Genomic DNA, 19,217 nt, shown 5'->3' with positions numbered 1-19,217 from the left:
AAAGAGCAGCTGAGGGAACCAGGGTTCTTCAGCCTGGAGAAAAGGAGGATCAGGGGGGACCTCATTGCTCTCTACAGCTGCCTGAAAGGAGGCTGTAGCGAGGTGGGTGTGGGTCTCTTTTCCCAAGTACAAGTGCCTCAGGTTGCTCCAGGGGAGGTTAGATTGGATGTTGCCCAGCATTGCAATAGGCTGCCCAGGGAAGTGGTTGAGTCAGCATCCCTGGAGGTATTTAAAAAACCATATAGAGGTGGCAATTAGGGACATGGTGGCAATTAGTGGTGGATTTGGCAGTGGCAGGTTTATAGTTGGACTTGATGATCTTAAAGATCTTTTCCAACCTAAATGATTCTATGATTCTATGATGATTGTGTTGTTCTCTAAGAGGATTTCAATAGTACCCAGCATGATCTTCTCCATAATTTTTTCAGGAACTGAGATTAGTGTCCTGGGTCTTCCCTCACCCCCTTCTTGTAAATTTGAATAACACTGGCTAGCTCCCAGTCAGCAGGGACCTCCCCAGGCTCCCAAGACCTTTGGGAGATTTTGTTGAGGCTTCCAGTTACAGCAGATGTGTGCAAGCCCCAGGTAAGATCTGCCAATGGACAGGCCAGCTGTGGAACGGCCCATAGACTTCACTGTGAAGATTAGCTTGGCCCTACCTTCAATTTAAGAATGTGGTGACCAAGGATCAGCAGTCACAGGGCACCTGTGAATGTAATACCCTTACTCTTTAAAGAACAGACTTAGTAATAATGTAATTTAGTAATGCATCTTGTAATTCATTCAGCTTGAATTCATCCTTCTTCCTCTGTTTTATTTTATTTATTTTCTTATGCTGTCACTCCTGGATTTCAGTTTTCTGATTTGCCTTCCTTATGGTGGCAAAGACTACCACAGCTAACTATAATGACATGGAAAGAAGCTGTATTGATTAACAGCTTAAAAAGAACCTCTAAATATCATAAAATAAAGACTGATTATGATGGCTCTGAAAACAAATATTGCCCTTTTGAACATATCCACTGAAAAATACAATGTGGCTAGCACTCTGGATAACGTTCAAAACTACCATGAACATAAAGCAGAACTATATACTTGATTTTGTGTACACAAGACAAACATCTTGATTTTGATGCAGCAGTAATTGCCTCTTCTTTTATAACAGAACTTCAGCTGAAGCCCATGTGGAAACAAAAATTCAGTGACTCTAACAAATATAGCTTGAAATAACAGAATGTGGGTTACCTCACGTGCAGGAACTGGGGGATTAGATTGCAGACCCCCTTTCTCAACTGCTGCAGATTTCAGGACTTGACTCTTTTGGCACACCCTTTGCTGAACCTGCTCCACATCTTCTCTATATGACTGATTCTTGACATCCTCCTTTTGGTGTAAGAAAAATAAAAGAAACAAGTAATCAAAATGCCATAATCAAACCTGCTGAGCAGTAATTACAGTGCTTGAGATGACAAAGTTACAAAGCCCATAATTATAGGTAGATGAGGAAAACCACAACTACATCTCATAATTTATTGTGGGCAAGGTTATGGCAAAGGAAACCATCTAGGAGAAGCAGTGCTGTAATTCTGTTATGAATTTTTAGAAAAATTGCAGACTGCAAATGTGGTTCTTCTACCTACACTGTTCATGCTTTGTTACTCTAAGCATGGGCCTTGAACTGTGTGCCCCTGGATGCAATCTCAAATGCATTTTTAAAAAAGGTTAGACTTTTTCCTGAGGCTCCAATCTTGTACTTGTACTGTAGACAGAGAGTCTGTGGTGAGGCACCCAGCACATTACCAGGCAGGATACTTCCCTGGGCAGCCCAGGAATTTGTTGTATGTACATGCTGAGGTATTTGCTGACTGTAAGTTCTGCCTGAGTTTGTTTATCATCTGGAAACAAGATAAAATAAAACGGCCACCTACACAAAATAAAAGAATGGCAAATCCTTACAGCATGAATCTGCATGGTTATTTGAGCTAGTGGCTGCAAGTCACACAGGATATGTACTGAAAGTAGCCCAACCTGCAACCCAGAATGAACAGATATACCCCAATTCTCGGCAAGCTCATGAGTGCACACCGTGCTCCATCTTGTCACAACCACACTGCTTTCAGCATCTCACACAGTTTGCTGAAACTTAAGGTCTGAAAAGAGCCTGGCTGTTTTCTCTGTAACACCCCTTTCAGGGAGGGGATGACAGCAACAAGAGCCCTGTTAGTGTTAGCTTTTTCATCTCCAGCAAGAACTTTGTTTCTTCCCACTCACTATGGCTCTAGCTCCTCAACACTACTCTACTCTGTCAAAACTTCCCTTGTACCAGGGTGCACAAAACAGGACACAGCATTTCAAATGCAGCCTCCTACGTGCAAAGTAAAGATGTAAATAAAAAATCTAAATAAATGAAATAGACTCAACCAGAATAACAGTATTGAAGCAAAATGGTAAGAAAACGTCACAAAATGTCCAGGTGACTTGGAATACATTATCCTCAGCAAATCACTAATGGAAAAAAAAATTCCCTCCATACTAATTTTAAATGTACAGGAAAAGATTCAGAATATTAACACATACTAAGCATACAGCACATCAGACAAAAATAGCTCACTGTAACTTGAGGGTTTTATTATTTATATATTAGTCATATCATCCCCACTGCAACTAAACTGTATACATATACCCTCAAATTCAATCAGTCTTGTGGAATCTCATGTTCAGTTACCTCTGCTGGATGGGTGTCCTTTCTTGTTTCATCACCTTCAATACCAACACCATCCTGATGTCTTTCTAGTTCTGCTTCACCACCCTGAACCGTGTTGTCCAGAATGTCCTCTTGGACCTTCTCATGTTTGTCCATACCTGGGCTCTCTTTATCAACCTCCCCCTGATTTGAAAAATACAAAATGTTCACAACCAGTAAAAGTCACAGTCCAAATTCTAAGTTTACTAAGGAATAACACACTCCACAAGCTGCCTACACTTTCTTCAATTTAGCTTAATGAAGGAAGCTGAAAAGGCTGAGGTAACCCAAACCCAGAGCCTCTTGGAAACGCCTGCTCAGATCAGTTTGCCGTATTGGGACCTCAATCACTATGAAACAATTTCAGGACAAAACAAACAGGAGTAAGGGCTCACATGATTTTTAATACTGTCATAGAAGTTTCTGCTCAGACACACTTGGCAACTCTAACTATTGATCTTGTTCCTTCTCCAGAAAATGCAGTACGGATGGTTTCCACTCTGATACTTTGATGGTCATCTCTCCCAGCTACTGCTACCACTCAATGGTCAGGTCCACGAGGGAATTCTCCAAATCCTTCCCTCAGTTTTGCACATGTGAAGTAATTTACAGTGATAATGTCCTGAGGTCCCCTAAAGATCAATGGTTCCAGGTTAGTGACCTCTCATTACCTACCTAGTGCACGCAGATGACAAAATGTGTTAAATTCACAGGAATGCTGCACATTTTGCATCATGGAGAAAATAGGTCCAAGCCCTGGGGATGTGCAGAGATCTTGCATGCTTCACATGTGCAAGACTGAGGGGATGATTTGGAGAACATAATTTACCATTCCTTTCATTAGACTAGGAAAATACATCTCTAAGACCACAAGTTTTAAGGAATTACATATGCATTTCTGGTGAACAGACACAGGCGTATATATGCATATATATTGACATGTATTAGAACATATTTGTCAGGCACCTGAAGAGTCTGCCCCAATCTGTCCTTGCTTTGATGGATGCCCTGTAACGGATTATCTATCAATACACTGCCTTCCTCCAAAAGCAGACCATTTTGCTTCTCTCTCTGACATATTTCCATTGACGTCTTGATCCAAAGAGAAACAATATAAAAGACAACCAGCTTGTGTGACCGTAAATACTGTGTTTTAACATTAGATCTCTGAAAGGCACAACATTATTTATGAAAACAAATAGCACAAATTGTGTTGCAGTTCTAAACAAGCCCTACTGGTTTAAGAGAAGCTCTCAAAGTCCTTTGGCAGAGGTGTATCTGCAGTTCTCTCATCTATACACCTTCTCCCTTTGTATCCTGACCAAGGATACCTGCCCTAATCACAAGCAAGAGAAAGCTATGTGCAGGTTGTGTTTCAATGGAAGACTGCAGTTTTGAATAGACATTATTGGCTTGTCACAGACTTGTTAAAGTAAGTTACGGGAGTTCTTCTCCACATCTTTGATTTAAACACATATAATTACAGATGGCTTCATTTCAATGAAATGAAGGATGCAATATAGGATGCAACATACAAAAGGCATCTGAGACACAGATGCCTCCTTAACCAGTCTCCCATTGTGACTGTCATTAAATATACTCACATCATGCATTTCAAAAGGGTCCTTTAACTCCACTGCTGCAGGGCTCTCTTCTGCAGCAACAGGAGTATCAGAAGTGATCTGTGTCTCTCTCTTCAGCATTGCATCTGCCTTATCTTCCATCTGCATTTCATTACCAAACTCATCTTTTAACTCAAGGACTTCAGTGAAAATATTTTCCTCCTTTTGCTCAACATTTTCAAGTCTTTCTTCCAGACTCCTGTGTTTACTCTGAAGTGTTTCAATATCATCCTTAATAAACTTCTGCCCTGGTGAAGAGGTGTTTTGTTTAACAGTTTCTGCTAAAATCAAAATCTTCTTTAACATGTCTTCGCATCGACTAAGAGGTCCTTGTTGTTCCTTTAAACAGAAAGAAAACATTCTATTGAAAAGCATCTTCAATCAATATACTTAATGCTAAGATCTAAAGTCAACCACTAAAGTCATAAATAAACAACAATCTGTGCTGAAAAGTACATGCAGACCTGTTTGCTGCATGCAGAGAGTTAAATACTAAATCAGTAATTTTAGTCAGCCATTTTTATGAACAAAGGACTCCGAAGTTATAAGCATTATGACAATGATAAATAATCAGGTAGTATCCTGTGAGGTGTGTGGTGATCTTTCCAAGTTCTCAACTTGGAAATCCCCTCCCTCTCGTATTCCTTTTTACTTGTTAGAGGTATAGCAAATTCTGGTGGAAGGGAAATTGCAGTGATTCGTATCTGGCTATGGTTTAAGCTTTCAGTAGCTCTCTACACTCACAGCTACAAGACTGTACAAGACTTTTGACGAAGTGCAAAAGAATGCCTACTTATGCATGAAGGACACTTCTTAAAACTGAATTGGTCTCTCTGACATTTTCCTAAGCTTTCCACTCTGGCTAATTTAAAGGCACTTCATAACACCAAATTTAATGATCTCTTTCACCATTACATCCAGAGACACACAAAAAAAACCCCAACCAACCAAACTGAAGAAGCCTGTGTGCTTGAACTTGGACAATTCTACCTTCAGTTCAGCTGACAGCAAAGGTCCTTTCAGTTCATTAAGAGTGGCTTAGGACTACAATTATAAATTACATGTGGTGTTCCATTCATCAAGATAAAGTTTATAAGTTTATAAAGGTTTCTTAGTTTTTCAGTTTGACACCATTAGCAGCTCTTTTTATATAAATATGATGGTCTCTACAAGTGCCTAGGGCATGGACCCACTTTCTCCATGATGCAAAACCTGCAACATACCTGTGATTTCAACTGTTTTTTCTCAGCTGATGGTTGTTCTATTGCTGGACCTTTACAAGCAGCAAGCTTCTCAGAGACAGTTTTCAGCTCAGTGCTCAGGCCCGTTACCATATCCTGAAACTGCTGGTGCTCTTGAACGTGACTTTCCAATGTCTGCACTATGGTCTAGAAACAAAGGAGTTTCTAGGATTAGTCCACCATTAGCTCAAATAAATATAACTCATCCACAGCCTGTCACAGCAGCACAAAAAACTTGCTTGTTTCCCTTAAGATACCCAGCTAACCACAGGTGCACAAAAAATATCTTGCCCTCTTCCCAGCACACCGTGGGCTCCACCATGAACAAAATCTTTACTGGTAGCCGGAAGTGGAAGAGTTTGCATTCCATAAGAAGGTACTTTTAAAAGGGATGTTTTCTATTAAAAATTGGTGAAAGATTAAATGCAGTATGCCACATAGGATGCAAACGCAATCTGCACTAATCTGGTTGGAACCAATAACCAACAGGATGCAGGAAAAGCCATTCATCCTTCCGAAAGGAAAAATGAAACTATCGTGGCTTGGAGATTAGGAACAAATGCCTCAGTATTACAGCTCCCTGAACCTGTTTATGCAGGTACAAAATGTTCTTCACACTTACCTTGGTCTCATTTGTTTAAACATTTATCCCTCTGCAAAGCATAAGGCAGTGAAAAAATATGAGCTTCCCATGCTCTTTTTCTCACAGTAAGAGACAGAGAGAAATTCCCTGCCCTTCTACGGAAGAACTTCCACCACTCCCAGTTTTACCCACAAACTTGCCTGCTGAATGACACTACAGGCAAACAGTGAGAACCGCAAGCAACAGGCACACCAATAATCTCATAAGGAAAGACAGCGAGGTCCCAACCTGTAGCTGGCTGAGCAGATTTTCATGTTGGTGCTTTAATTCCAACCATTCCATCTCTGGGAAGCAGGAATCCCCAGTGTGACCCTGTAGGCAGTCTTCCTGGCTTTCCAATTCATTGAATCGGGAAGTTAAGTTTTCTGCTTTCTGCAGGAGGTTTGCATAGTTTGTCAGCTGCGCTTGCTTCTCCTTCAAACCAGGCTGAAGGGCAAAACCTATCTCCTGTTGCTGTTTCTCCACTTCAGTCAAAGCCAGTCTCAGATCTTCTTTGCTTTGCTCATATCGCTCCCTCTTGAACTGAAGTTGCTCTTGAGGGCTAGGAAAAAATACTGCACTTAAAAACTTTTTACTTATTACCCAGAAAATGTCAAATTGTGAATAAGTCAACCATTAGAATGAACTTGAGCACACTGAATAATTTTCTTTAGGTTTTAAATTACTGATCAGCTCAGACTGGAATTTTTAAAAGGTGATGAAAATGAAAACCACTGAAGTGACTGCATGATGCTCATGCTCTGTATTTTTCTGCCTTTCATTACAGCAGAAATTCTACAATATGGCTATGAATCTAATTTCCTTGACAACTTTTTATGACAGTCTCCTGAAAGGGAATAATCTGTAGCAGATACACATTGCATTGGTTGAGGTGGCCGTGGGGGAGTTGTAGAAATACAGATAACAAACCCAGCATATGCAATACGGGTTATGTCAGCACAATCCAGTGCCTACTTTCCTGATACTGACACTGGATTTCGATTTGTGTGCTTTGTAAGCATGCAAGCTGATCCACTGCAGGTGAACATGTTGCATTTGTCCACTGCAAATATGCAACTATTATCAGCAAGACAAAAGTAACATTTGTATGTTCACATTTGGTGATGAAGCTCAAATATTTTCCAGATGGAACTTAAATGCCAAGAGTTGAAAATATGATCCCACACAAACAAATCCAAATAAATAAAGTCTGGCTGTAATTCTGTAAAGTACAGCAGGATAAATGAGGACAAAAGCAAAGCTTAAGTGTTTTGGGTTTGGCCCCTCAAGATTCATGTTTTTTGGCAAATGACAAAGCATAGCCTCACATATGTTAAGTACTCTTGCTTCAGCTTCACACTGCTGCTGTTACTGTGTCACTTCTGTTATTCACAGGCCTGATCCTGCAAGGTCCTGAGCATCTCTTCAGATATGCTGTCTTCAAAAGCTGTGAAAAACGTGCTCTGAATTCTGCTGTGTTGGATCCAGCATAGCCAATGCTCTACCTTTCTGAATGCCACTTGCATTGCTTGTACAGAGTGCTCAGTAGTAACAGAAGGCAACTGAATACTCTCAGAAATACTTATTTTTAATAATTCTTTCCCTGGATATTTTTTAAAAAAGCATACAGTGGGCCTACTCTTGCTTCCATTGCTCTCAACGGCAAAGTTCCCAATGATTTTACTGAAAGTCAGTTCAAGGACATTACGGCAGACAAATACCTTGAAAGCATCTGCATGTGCAAGACCAGTACTTCAGTTTCTGTTTATACAACACATCTGGAATCATCTGACATGTTTTAAAGGATCAAGACGGCTCTCAGACAGAGTTGCCACACTGCCAGCAACACTAAAGTGCCTTTGCTGACTTAACCATACCAGCTGCCACAGCCAAGAAAGCCTCTCTCAGAGCCAGAATAAACCAGCCTTTAAAAACTCTACTTTAAAATCCCAGCCTCCTGGATTTACCCCAAACTCTCTTCTGAAGCAGGACGAATCTCTGCAAAGGCAGATCTTACCTCTGCTGGGGAACCACGCCTGGGGCTGGGGCAGAGACCAGATCACATTGCAGGGAAGGGCTACCACAGTGGTTAAACCAGCACACCCTCACTGCACAGTCCAACAAAACAAGGAGCACTGGCTGCACTGGTTTTTTTTCTTTCAAGAGTGGCTGAGCTACTTCAGTATCAAACAGGAACCTGAGGCGAGCTAGGCAGATCCCCTCAGCTGTCTTGCCACCCCCTCACGCCTCCTGCTTACAACCTACGACTGGACTGCTCAATCCAAACTGTGACCTGCCCTTCCACAATACTGCAGAAATACAAGTATTTTTGTAGGTGTCTCGTTCTGCCCATCAAGAACACAAATTCAATCCAACTGATGCAGGAAGAAGAGAAGAAAGTCAATATAGCAGTAAGTCAACTGTACTGCCTCTTGGCAAATTCCACATTACCTTCTATATTCAGTGGTTTGCTGACAGATGCTTTCCCACTTGTTCTGGAGCTCAGAAATAGTCTGCTGAACCACTGGCTTCCTACTTTTCTCATTTTTCATTAAAGCTTCTCCTAGAGCTACCATGTTCTGTATTTTGGCCTCTCCCGCATCTCTGAGAGCTGTGATTTCCTGTATTAGGTGAGAAGCAGAAGCAGTACATATACAACTGGGTTTGGTTACAAAATAAAACATATTACCAAAGATTTTTTTCATATTTTGTACATTGCTGTTCAAGACAAAATAATTCTCCTTCCAACTTACCACATAACTGATATATAAATGGATAGATCATCTAGGTTTAGCAAGTCTGGGATAATGAAGCTGATTTTTAAATTATTCTCTACCTAACAGAACCAATATTGTGCTGACCAATAAAGAAAACCTCTCCAAATCTTAGGGAGAGATATTTGTTACAATACTACCCCTTCCACAGAACAAGGCATGTAATCTCAGCATCCCCATCCTATGTAGTCAGAGAATAGAGGACACCAAAAAAAAACCTGACATTGGGGCCTGAGAGACTCGCCCAGGCAGTGGCACAGCCCAGCTGGACACCCAAGAAGCCACACACTTTGCAGAGGCTCTCCAGACGCCCCAGCTGTGTTACTGACCTCCCTCTTCACCTCTGGAGTAAGCTATGATGGGGAGATGCACGGCCACCAGCACCATCTGAGTTCAGTGCTGCTCCACCCAGACATGCAGCAGAGAATCTCATCTTACATAATAAACTATGCAAAACCAAACAAGAACAAAAAACCCCAAACATCTCCCCTCCCCAAATAAGCCACAAAACCACCTGCAGTCAGCAGTGACAGTATCTTACAAGGGACTGACTCATCAAGCATTCCCCTGATACTAGCACAAGCTGTGAAGTGGAAAAGGAATAGATTTAAAACAATACCTTTATCTGATTAATCCTTTTGTCTGATGGCAACTCACTTCCCTGTGAACTCAGGTTATTGACAGCCTCCTCCAGCTTTTTGATCCAGCAAGAAACATCCTGGACAAGTTCTTCAAAATTTTGTCCTTCCACTGGAAGTCTCTCAGTATTGCCTGTCATTTCACTTACATGTGTTATCAGTGTCTGATATCTACTAAGAAGATGAGCAGCTTCTGAAACAGTTTCATGTTCTGTCAGCCCAGTCTCCCTCAAGGAATTTACTAGCTGAGCCATGGAGTCAAATGGTTTTCTGGAAAACACAAAAAATGTTAATGAACATCTATTTGTTGTAACAACATGGAGCAATCTTCTTTAGAAGACAGTTCTCAGATAGAGACCAAAGAAAACAATACCTCTGTGCTAACAGTGTTTTATAGAAGTTTTCAAGTTTTGTCTCATCTTTTTGGATCTCTTTGAGTTTTTCTTCCTGAGCAATGAGCCATTCTTCTAAGACCGTCCTGCTTTCTTCAAGGCTAAAGAGAGTATAACAATAATAATAATAGAGGTCAAAATGAGAGGCATTACATGACTCGAACCCGCTGACAGCAGTGTTTTGCTGAAAAGGTAACATAAATATAATGCACCCGAACAAGCAGAGTTTTAAGCACAAGCTTAATCTTCAGTATTTCAGATCATCTCACTGAAACTGTCCAGAAGCACGTACTGCCATATAACATTGAGTCTGCTACAAAGCGAACAAACACATAAAGCAAACAACAAAACACTCACTACCCTTTATTAAAATATGATCTTTAAATAAAAAGCAGGGTTGTCTGCTATTCAGTATGGCTGTTTAATAATGAATCATTTTACATCACTTGTGATTAAAATGTCAGAAACTACATTAGTTCCCTACCTACTGAGCTGCTGGAGAGAAGCACCAAGCTCCTTTTCCCGTTTCTGACATTTGGAGACCAGTCTTTGTAGTTCTGCTTCTTGATCTCTCACACAGCTGTTAAGGTGGATAATGCTTGCTTTGGACAAGTAATGCTTCACTTTATCCAATAAAGTTTTAACTTCTTGGATATCTCTGTCTTTGCCTTCAGATGTTAAGAAGCGCTGAGTAAGAGCACAAACACAAGATGCATTTGTCAAATTTGCTGTGGTAGAATAGGTATTTATGTTACAAGAGTTTTTCAACTCCCATTACCTCCACAAATGTTTTCTACAGCAATTTCAGTTCCTGAAAAGGAATATATGTTAATTCACAGTTTGCTTACTATTCCACTCGTGAATGGAAAATTTGCTGTGTGTAAAATCAGGAGAAAGTCAAGTAGATGACTTGGATCTACAGCACAAATACACACAGAAGAAATAGGCAAGCAGCATTCAAATCTAACACTGACGTCACTGTCTTTGGCTGCTTAACTGTGATTGCCTCTTCCAGATGTTGGGGCTTTTCCATCTCTTTCCCGTTGATTCTGTCTGACAGAGGGAAAATCTGGCTAAGCAAAGCAAAGTGAATGCAAATTGTTCACACTGGAGTCCAAGAGGGGTCAGAATTTCATTTTATTCTCTACATACTTGACTTTCTGCATCTTCGCACACTTAAATACTTGGTCAAGGTCCACTGACTTTCACTAACTACTGTCCTGTCTCTTGCTTGCCCAACTATGTCTGAACTTGAAACTGATATTCCATTTTAACAAAGTTTTATTTTCATTCCACTTACTGTCCTAATTCTGTAAGTCACATGAAATGTTCTCGCAGCCTCAAGCTACAAAACCACTGTCAGTGAATTCACTCCCAAGAGTAGTCTTCCGTGTAAAAAATTAAAACTTAAAGAACAACCAGCTTTAGAAATTAGAACATTTTAATGTTTTACCGTTAGCCTCTGCAGTCTTTCTTCCATTATTGGTTTTGTTTCTGACAGGTCAAAGCAGTCCTTCAAAGACAGCTGAGTGCTGCTGAACCAGTCATTAAAATTCTTGCATTGACCTGAAAAAAAGATACATTCCAATTTTCTTCATTAATTGTATTCTGCAAAAGAAAATCCCATTTAACACACAGATTTCAGACAATTTTTAATTACATTTATCAGTGCTACTGTCAAAGGTTGCTTTTCACTACAGACCATGTGACAAAATGCTGAAGGCCATACATGTTTTTACCCAGCATTAATTGACAATAAACATACCTGTTCACTTGGGAGGGACAGCCTGCTACACATAGCAGTTTCAATAAAAAAGACTTAGTATTAGCCTTTTGGCAACTTTTCTCATTTCCACACAAATAAGTATTACTCAAAAACTATCTGAAGATGAGACTACCTTTAGGCCTAATTGTACACCTGAAAATCCCATGTCTGCATAAAATAGCAAGTAATTAATTATGTTATTCCTTCTCACAACCAAGATTAAATAAAAAATAACTGGAAAAATGAAAATGTTTGATTTCTGTAGTTTTTAATGAAATGCTCTGCCATTTGTTCCTCAGTTATGCTTTATACTACTTTTATCTATTTTTTTAAAATGTAAAAACAAGAAACAAAATACTTTCATTCAGACTGAGTGGTTTGTTGGAATCAAAAGCCATTTTTAACCAAATTTTTATCTTGTACAGAATCCTGAAGTAGTTTGAGATATTGAAACAGTTTCAGACATCTAAGCAAAAATAAATTCATTGCATACCCTTTAAGTGATTGGCATGGTCAATAAAAGCCTATAAAGCTACATAAATGTGAAATGTGCTTGCTTACGGTTCAAAACCCCTATAAAGTGATCTTGAAACACACGTTTCTTCTTATTAAATAAATCAATAACACATTTAAGCTGCTTATTTAATTCATCCACATCAGGACAATCCGTCTCTTCTTGGAGTAATGTGACAAGGTGTTCTTGTTGCAGAATTTTCTGGTGTATCTCCTAAAGTTAAAAAAAAAAAAAAAAAAAAGGACAACTGTTAAAAAGAAAATTTTGAAGAGCAATCATAAGTACACTGCACAGAGCTGCTTAGTAGAAACTAGGGTTTTGCAAAAGAGTTTAGTCTTGTCTATGTGTCAGAATAATTTCTTAAACTATATTGACATTAACAAAGCAATCAATAGGTAGATGTAAGCAATAAACTATCCTTGAGCAGTGTGTATGCATTTGTATGAATACATAACCACACACACATTCACTCATGCACATTTTGGTATCACACAAAATAGATACGTGAAGTGCACAGTAACACAGTGTGTTTCAGAGCGGATAATACTACAAGTTGTAATGCCTTAGCTGCCATAGGCACTATTCCACCCCTAAACACTTTAGTCTGTATGTCAGGTTGAAAGGTAACTTAAAAGAAGCTGTGAGAATTCATTAAAAGCTATATCTTTCTTCCAATGCCTGTGATTTCACTGCCCCAAACACTAGTGGTCTGACACCCAGAACGTGCATAATCCACTCAACGTTCAACAGGTTTAAATCTTGCCAGCCTTGAACCTCCAAGCAGGAAGCATCTCTTTCTTCACCTCTCTCCCTGGTGGAAAGAGGATGGAAAGTTGGCTGAAATTTGCCTACTGGGAGTTTCCCTTGCAGGAAGGTTCAGGTGGCACAAAGATAACCTCTGGATATTATCCAGTCCTGGAAAAGATACAACTCAGTACCCCCGCTGCTGCTTCAACATGTGTTGGGTGGTATTCTGTTGTCGTGCCTATCACTTAACCATTTCCAACAGCTGCAAGGGTTAATGAACTACATCTGATAACATCCAGTGAAAACAGTCTTTTTGTTTCATGTTTCTGGCAGCTTAAAGAAATATTCAAGCCAGGCTCATCACTTGAGTTATTCTAGCAGTTTACAACATATACAGGAGAAACACTTACGAAGACTTGCCCAGGAGAGAAATAATGAATGAAATTATAAAAGATGCTCCATTTGTGGCACATTACCTCTAATTTAGTGAAGATCTCTAAGGTGTCAGAAGGAGACAGAGCTTTTAAAAGTGATTCAGTCATTCCAATTTGTGTCTTGGCCAGATCAAGGTCTCCTTTTAGTTCTGCTGTATTCATGCTGAGTTCACTGGTCCCCTGCTTCATTGACAAGAGCTCTTTTATTAGCTCCATTTTTTGCACAACAGATGATCTGATGACCTAAAAATTGGAAATAAGCGTATGTAAGAAATTATGCTGCATTGATTTCTTATAATATTACAGAACTCCACAACAGACATAAAAAGCAATGAAATGATCCGAAGTCCAGACATTTCAGTCACAGTTGGTTCCAGTGTCTTGTCTTCCCTTCCCACTCCACAAATTGAAAAAGAATAGTATATAGCTCTCCTTTTCTGAGAGTAATGATCTCAGATCATCTTTATAAGCAATGCATTTACTGGTGCTGCCTTACTAACAGTTTGATTTGTCAGCCTACTCCAGGATCTACTCTCAGCTGGATAAAGGCCTCATATGTGGTTTGGCTACCATGAAGAAGAAAGTACCAGGTCTTTCTGTAACACACTCCCCTGCAGTGACCCCACCGGGGCAAACTCCTCACACTGATCCAAAAAAACAGGCAAGGACAGCAGAGAGGTGGGGACCTCTGGCTCCAGACTAGTCACTAAGGAGGAACAGGCCCTTAACCTTACCCGTAAGGCTCCCGCAGGTTTGCCTAAGACAGCAACTCAACTAGATCACAGCCACCTGCTGAAAGACCACCCAGGGGGCTCAGGGCACCTGCTGCTCCCACGGAGCACAGCGTGCACAGTACAAGGTTGCAGAGTCCTTTCCTAATCTCCTTAGATCACTTTACCCAGTGAAACTCTTCCAAGTTCACTGCCTGCTGAGGATAAACACAAATAGCTAAACTGGGTCAAGCTCAAGGGGCATCTGACACTGGGAGCGGACGCTTAGGGAACTGCTATAGGATCAGGGTAGGCTAACGTGGTCTCAAATGGGGAGGATTTTATTCTTTGCTGTATGAAGGTAACACAAGAAGATGATATTCCTTCTGATGTCCCAAAGAAAAATACCACAGTAAACACCACTTTATGCAAATAGCTACATACTACCAAGCTACATTAAGCCATGTCCAGGTAAAAGGGCGGTTTAAAATAGACAGTCAGCATGCTGAGTTGCTGGGATCCCCAAAGGGATGATGAGGTCCACCACGCCACCTTCTCGGCCAACAGCTAAAAGCCAGATATCACTGATACAGGCCTGCAAACCAGCTGTGTCAGGTCTAAGCCCCTAAAAGCCACAGGACTGAGAGAGGACTATGTGTTTTAAATGACGGGTTTTGGTCTGACAGCTTGAGAAAGACAACAAATGAAATGTCACTGCTAATAGCCAACAAAACAACTCCAATTTTCTTTGGGTAGATTAAGTCAAACCAATCAATGATTGTGCCAAAGGTGATACCAGAAGCAGGGCTGTAGGAATGAGTGCTGGCATATTAGCTGTAAAAGCTTCTTCACACCTGTAGTTCCAGTGGAGGTTCATTACTATTCAGAAGTTCTTCTATCTCAGCCACCGTGTTGTCAAATTTCTGAAGCTTCTGCTCCTGGACTCGTAAGCATGCCTAAAGGTGGAAAAACCCACATCGTTAACTGTGTTTCCCCCTAGGTTGTTTCTATTACCAAATTATATTACTAATATTCTGATTCTGCATTTTAGCATATAACGCTCCCACAACTGGTCCATTGCCTGATTTTCAAATCAGCGAGTTAGATTTTTTTTTTTGTATTAGAGCCAGAAACACGCTGTTGCTCAGGCAAAGCAGTTGTTAATGCAAATCCAGCATAAATTTAACAATCTTAATTATTTTACTTCCATATTGTCCCAAGTAAATTTGAAGGAAAATAATCTTAATTTTGTATTTATTTCTTGCTGCTTCTATTAAAAAAGGCTATTCTCAGATGTTAGAGACTTAAAGTCAAGAATTGGCATCCTGATGATACACTTCAGTAGGGATGTGATAAAATACAGCACATGCTGTAAGCACTTTTTTAATGTAAATTCTTTGTATACGAAAAGACTTCTACTCATTTGAATGGATTTTGGAACAAGCCAGTAATGTGAAAGTAAAATATCAGCTTCAACTTATGAAATAGGATATATCTAAAACAATCATATTGTCTCACATTCCCAGATCGATATTCCAAACTCCCTCAGCACAAAGTATTCCTCTGCAGTCTCTGTACAAGCAACCATCAAAACCCATTCACGTGCTGCAGCCCTTAAAAGAGTTCCCATTTGTGTACTGGCTATAGGGGAAAGCAGAACTTCTCTCACGTTATTTATACTGAAGCCATCTTTAAATACGCAGTCAAATAACCATTACTCTGTTCTTTTGTGACAGGCTTCTTGGCAGCACATGCACCAGCGCTTTGCTGGGTGGTCACAAAGGACACTGGGTTTCAACCATATGGGCCATGATACACGTTGCAACAGTTGGGGGTTTTGTAACATGGTTAACATTTACAGAGATGTTTCAGGATCAACAACAAAAGAAATAATAACAAATTGAGAAATGAACCTGAGGCCTTCTGCACTTTAAATCATTCTACACAAATACCAATGCACTGAGTTCAGTTTTCTCTCCTATTCTGGTTTTATAGTAGCTCATGGGAAACACGGTTTCTCTTTCCCTTGCCCTCTCCTCCCCTCTCCTTCCAGGATTATCCTCTCAAATAGGAGCAGTGGAGTAACTTTAGCACAGCCACCTCCAGCACGGCCCTTCCTAACCACCCGTAGGGCACATCAGGGGCTTGGTCTCATCACGCCAGGACTGAGCAGTTTCCAGTAACAAATGACTCTTTAAGATGCAGTTGCCAGCTGGTGCATTTTTACTGGAGCCCTCAGTGACCTGAACTACCCCAGGTAAATTCTAACAATACAATAACAAAGGCAATAATAAAGTGACAAAATATCCACCTCTGCATAGTGTGTATACTACTGTTTCACTGAGAAGATCTATATTCAAATAAAACCTTGGCTTTTTACTGCTCTTCAAATCAAAACAAATGAGCTGTGCTAACAGTAGGAGTAATGCTGCAAATAAGCATAATAAAAATCATGGCATTTTTAGCATGTAAACACCGAGAAAAAACTGCCTACATATTTTCAAACAAGTGGATATGGGATATATGTATGTCTCAACCTCACTCAAGCAGGAAATTATTTTTGTTGAGCTATTACCACAACGAAGCAGGGCAGCTGGTCAATTATGGCCCTTAAGCCAGAAATTAAAATATTTACCTCTGTACGTGAGGCTTTTCAATGGCATAGAACTAGCGCATGTTTTTTCACACCCAGCTGCACCCTGATACCAAGAGTTGATGCTACAGCGTGTGCAAAAGGGGCACGGGCAGCCCAGGCTCTGCTGATGGCTACCTGTGTGCAGCCCCTGGAGACCCTCAGCAGCCAGTCACTACTAAGGGTGCTTTAAGTTATACCAGAGAGCACACTGGGACAAGGGTCACAGCAACAAATAAGCCACCTCTGCAACCTCTCCTTGAACACTGCCCAGCCATTTCTGAGGCTCCAGTATCTTCACTGATAGGCATTTTCAAACTAGAGAACTAATCATTAGCCTACGCACACTCTCTTCCCTTTCTTCTCTAGGCACAAGGAAATATGTGCACCACCGTGCTCTAAGCTTCAAGCTTCCCAGGCCTTCTCTTTGCTGTATGTTTGTACAGCACAAAGGAATGAGGGGGCTTTTGTAGGCTAAAGCAGCATTTACAGTGTTGCATTAATTTTAAACAATTTAGTATACAGATATGCCACCAAGTCATGAGTTTCCAAGACCTGTATCCCCAATACATTATGCAGTATCTTCAGTGAATCCATCCATGCAGATATAATTGCAAATGTTACAGCTTCCTCTGCTTTTGCAGTGCTGGCATTTCTATGCAATGTGCATGTTTATATCCTGAAGTATAAGAGTAAAAAATTTCTATTCAAATTACCTTCAGCTGTGTAAGGTCCTCTTCAGTCAGACAATGGGTTTCTGCATTCTTCAGTTCTGCATTTGCCCAAGCATCGATTGCGCCAGATAAACCAAGGAGTTTGTCCCACAAAGCCTGAACTCTTCCCAAATTATCACAGTAGTTTTCAGTCTTTTCATTGATCTACCATGACATTTATACATAGAAAACACACAGAGATTTCAAAAATGTTGAGTTATATTCTAAAATCAAAAGCAGCACAATAAAATCAGAGCAAGATAAAACCAAGCACAAAAACAAGTGCAGCAAGGGGGAAAAAAAAATCTCATGTGTCTTCTCAGTGAACTGGTCATGGAGAACATATTTAAATCCCTGCCACACATGTCACCATCATACCAATCACAATGGCAGCTTGCCAGTTTTAAGGCAGGTTTAGGAAGAAGCCTTGCTCATTAATGTTTATCTACTCTCAGTAAATACCATCTAATCTCAGTATTGATGCACTGCTTAGATCAACAGTGGCAAACATTTCTCACCAAAAGCACCAGCATTGTGATTCTCCAGACTGTCTCCCAAAGCCTAAATCCACAGAGGTTGTTAAGGAAGCTTACAGGTTCATGCAGAAAACACAGATATTGCCTTTCTGCATTACCTAGAATTATTTACTGTCCAGGAGGACTCATGATATAAACTACCTGAGAGATCAGAAACATTACACCAATAGACACTCTGCAAGCTTTCCTCTGGTAAACACTTGGATTTATCTCTTAAGAATCTTTGCCATATTGCACTTCATTTATTCCAAATATTACACACGCGTCAGACTCAATTACTATAATGCATAACAGATAAGACCACCCTGATAATTTACTTTTTACATACATCCAGCCATCTGTCCACAATAATGTTAGCCTCATTCTCAAATGGAGGCTCCTCAAAGCTTCTCATTTTATTGAGCTGCAATTGAAGGTTTTTGCAGATCTGATTTATTTTGTCTACATCTTCTGAGTGTTCATTAAATTCTTCTTTTGCCTCTTCAATCTGTGAAAAAGACCAAATGGATATTTACCAGCATGTTTGCTTATGACTGTTCATTCAGTAAAACATTTTTCACTGATGTGCTGTTCTTTTTAGTTTAGAGAAACAACAGCATTACTCAAAATCATGTATTTTATATAATATGATGAGACTAGGAATGTATCCATTGTTGTTATATCCCTGTCATGCTGATAGGAACATTTCCCTGTTAGAAATCCTTATTATTCTGGTATCATCTGCAAAACAGCTGAGTGGGAACTACAGATAATATATTTCTCCCTAAAGGCAGCCAAAACCACCGTTTGCTTTAAAAGTCACAATCGCAAGATCCAAGAGGACTGTACATCCATACACAGAACCTCAGTTACAGAAATCAACAATGTATACCTAATAATTGTCTGAGATACTACTACAACTCTAAAAAATATAACCTGGCATTCTAACCCCCAGGTTTTAAACTACTTTTTTAAAAAAAAAAAAACAAGCTTAAAGCCTACTTAAACATAATCATTGTCAAATATGCCATTGCCAGAAATGGAAATGTCCCTTTTTCCTACTTCCTAGTTAAAAACTAGACTGCCTCTTTGTGCTGAATGATGATGGCAGTGTTTACAAACAACATGGAAGCTGGCTGGAAAAGAAACACTGAC

The 19,217-nt window shown here is 40.1% G+C and overlaps 1 protein-coding gene across 2 annotated transcripts in view; it reads right to left on the bottom strand.

Moving 5' to 3' along the window:
• Window positions 1-19,217, bottom strand: part of SYNE2 (spectrin repeat containing nuclear envelope protein 2) — a 191,338-nt gene that overhangs the window by 113,825 nt on the left and 58,296 nt on the right. For both annotated transcript variants that reach the window (XM_055802696.1, XM_055802691.1), the window contains exons 32-46: window positions 18,412-18,570; window positions 17,551-17,712; window positions 15,057-15,158; window positions 13,535-13,735; window positions 12,359-12,524; window positions 11,486-11,598; window positions 10,517-10,719; window positions 10,014-10,133; window positions 9,622-9,910; window positions 8,680-8,849; window positions 6,478-6,790; window positions 5,589-5,753; window positions 4,348-4,704; window positions 2,726-2,887; window positions 1,246-1,383 (exon numbers count right to left, since the gene is read on the bottom strand). In XM_055802696.1, coding sequence (XP_055658671.1) covers window positions 1,246-1,383; window positions 2,726-2,887; window positions 4,348-4,704; window positions 5,589-5,753; window positions 6,478-6,790; window positions 8,680-8,849; window positions 9,622-9,910; window positions 10,014-10,133; window positions 10,517-10,719; window positions 11,486-11,598; window positions 12,359-12,524; window positions 13,535-13,735; window positions 15,057-15,158; window positions 17,551-17,712; window positions 18,412-18,570 — 2,820 coding nt within the window. The remainder of the gene's footprint in view (window positions 1-1,245; window positions 1,384-2,725; window positions 2,888-4,347; window positions 4,705-5,588; window positions 5,754-6,477; window positions 6,791-8,679; window positions 8,850-9,621; window positions 9,911-10,013; window positions 10,134-10,516; window positions 10,720-11,485; window positions 11,599-12,358; window positions 12,525-13,534; window positions 13,736-15,056; window positions 15,159-17,550; window positions 17,713-18,411; window positions 18,571-19,217) is intronic.

This window comes from Falco peregrinus, chromosome 1 (genome assembly GCF_023634155.1).
Source record: "Falco peregrinus isolate bFalPer1 chromosome 1, bFalPer1.pri, whole genome shotgun sequence".
In the NCBI taxonomy this organism is placed as follows: domain Eukaryota; kingdom Metazoa; phylum Chordata; class Aves; order Falconiformes; family Falconidae; genus Falco; species Falco peregrinus.
The sequence above is the reverse complement of the archived record's forward strand: the minus strand, read 5'-3'. Positions and strand labels throughout refer to the sequence as shown.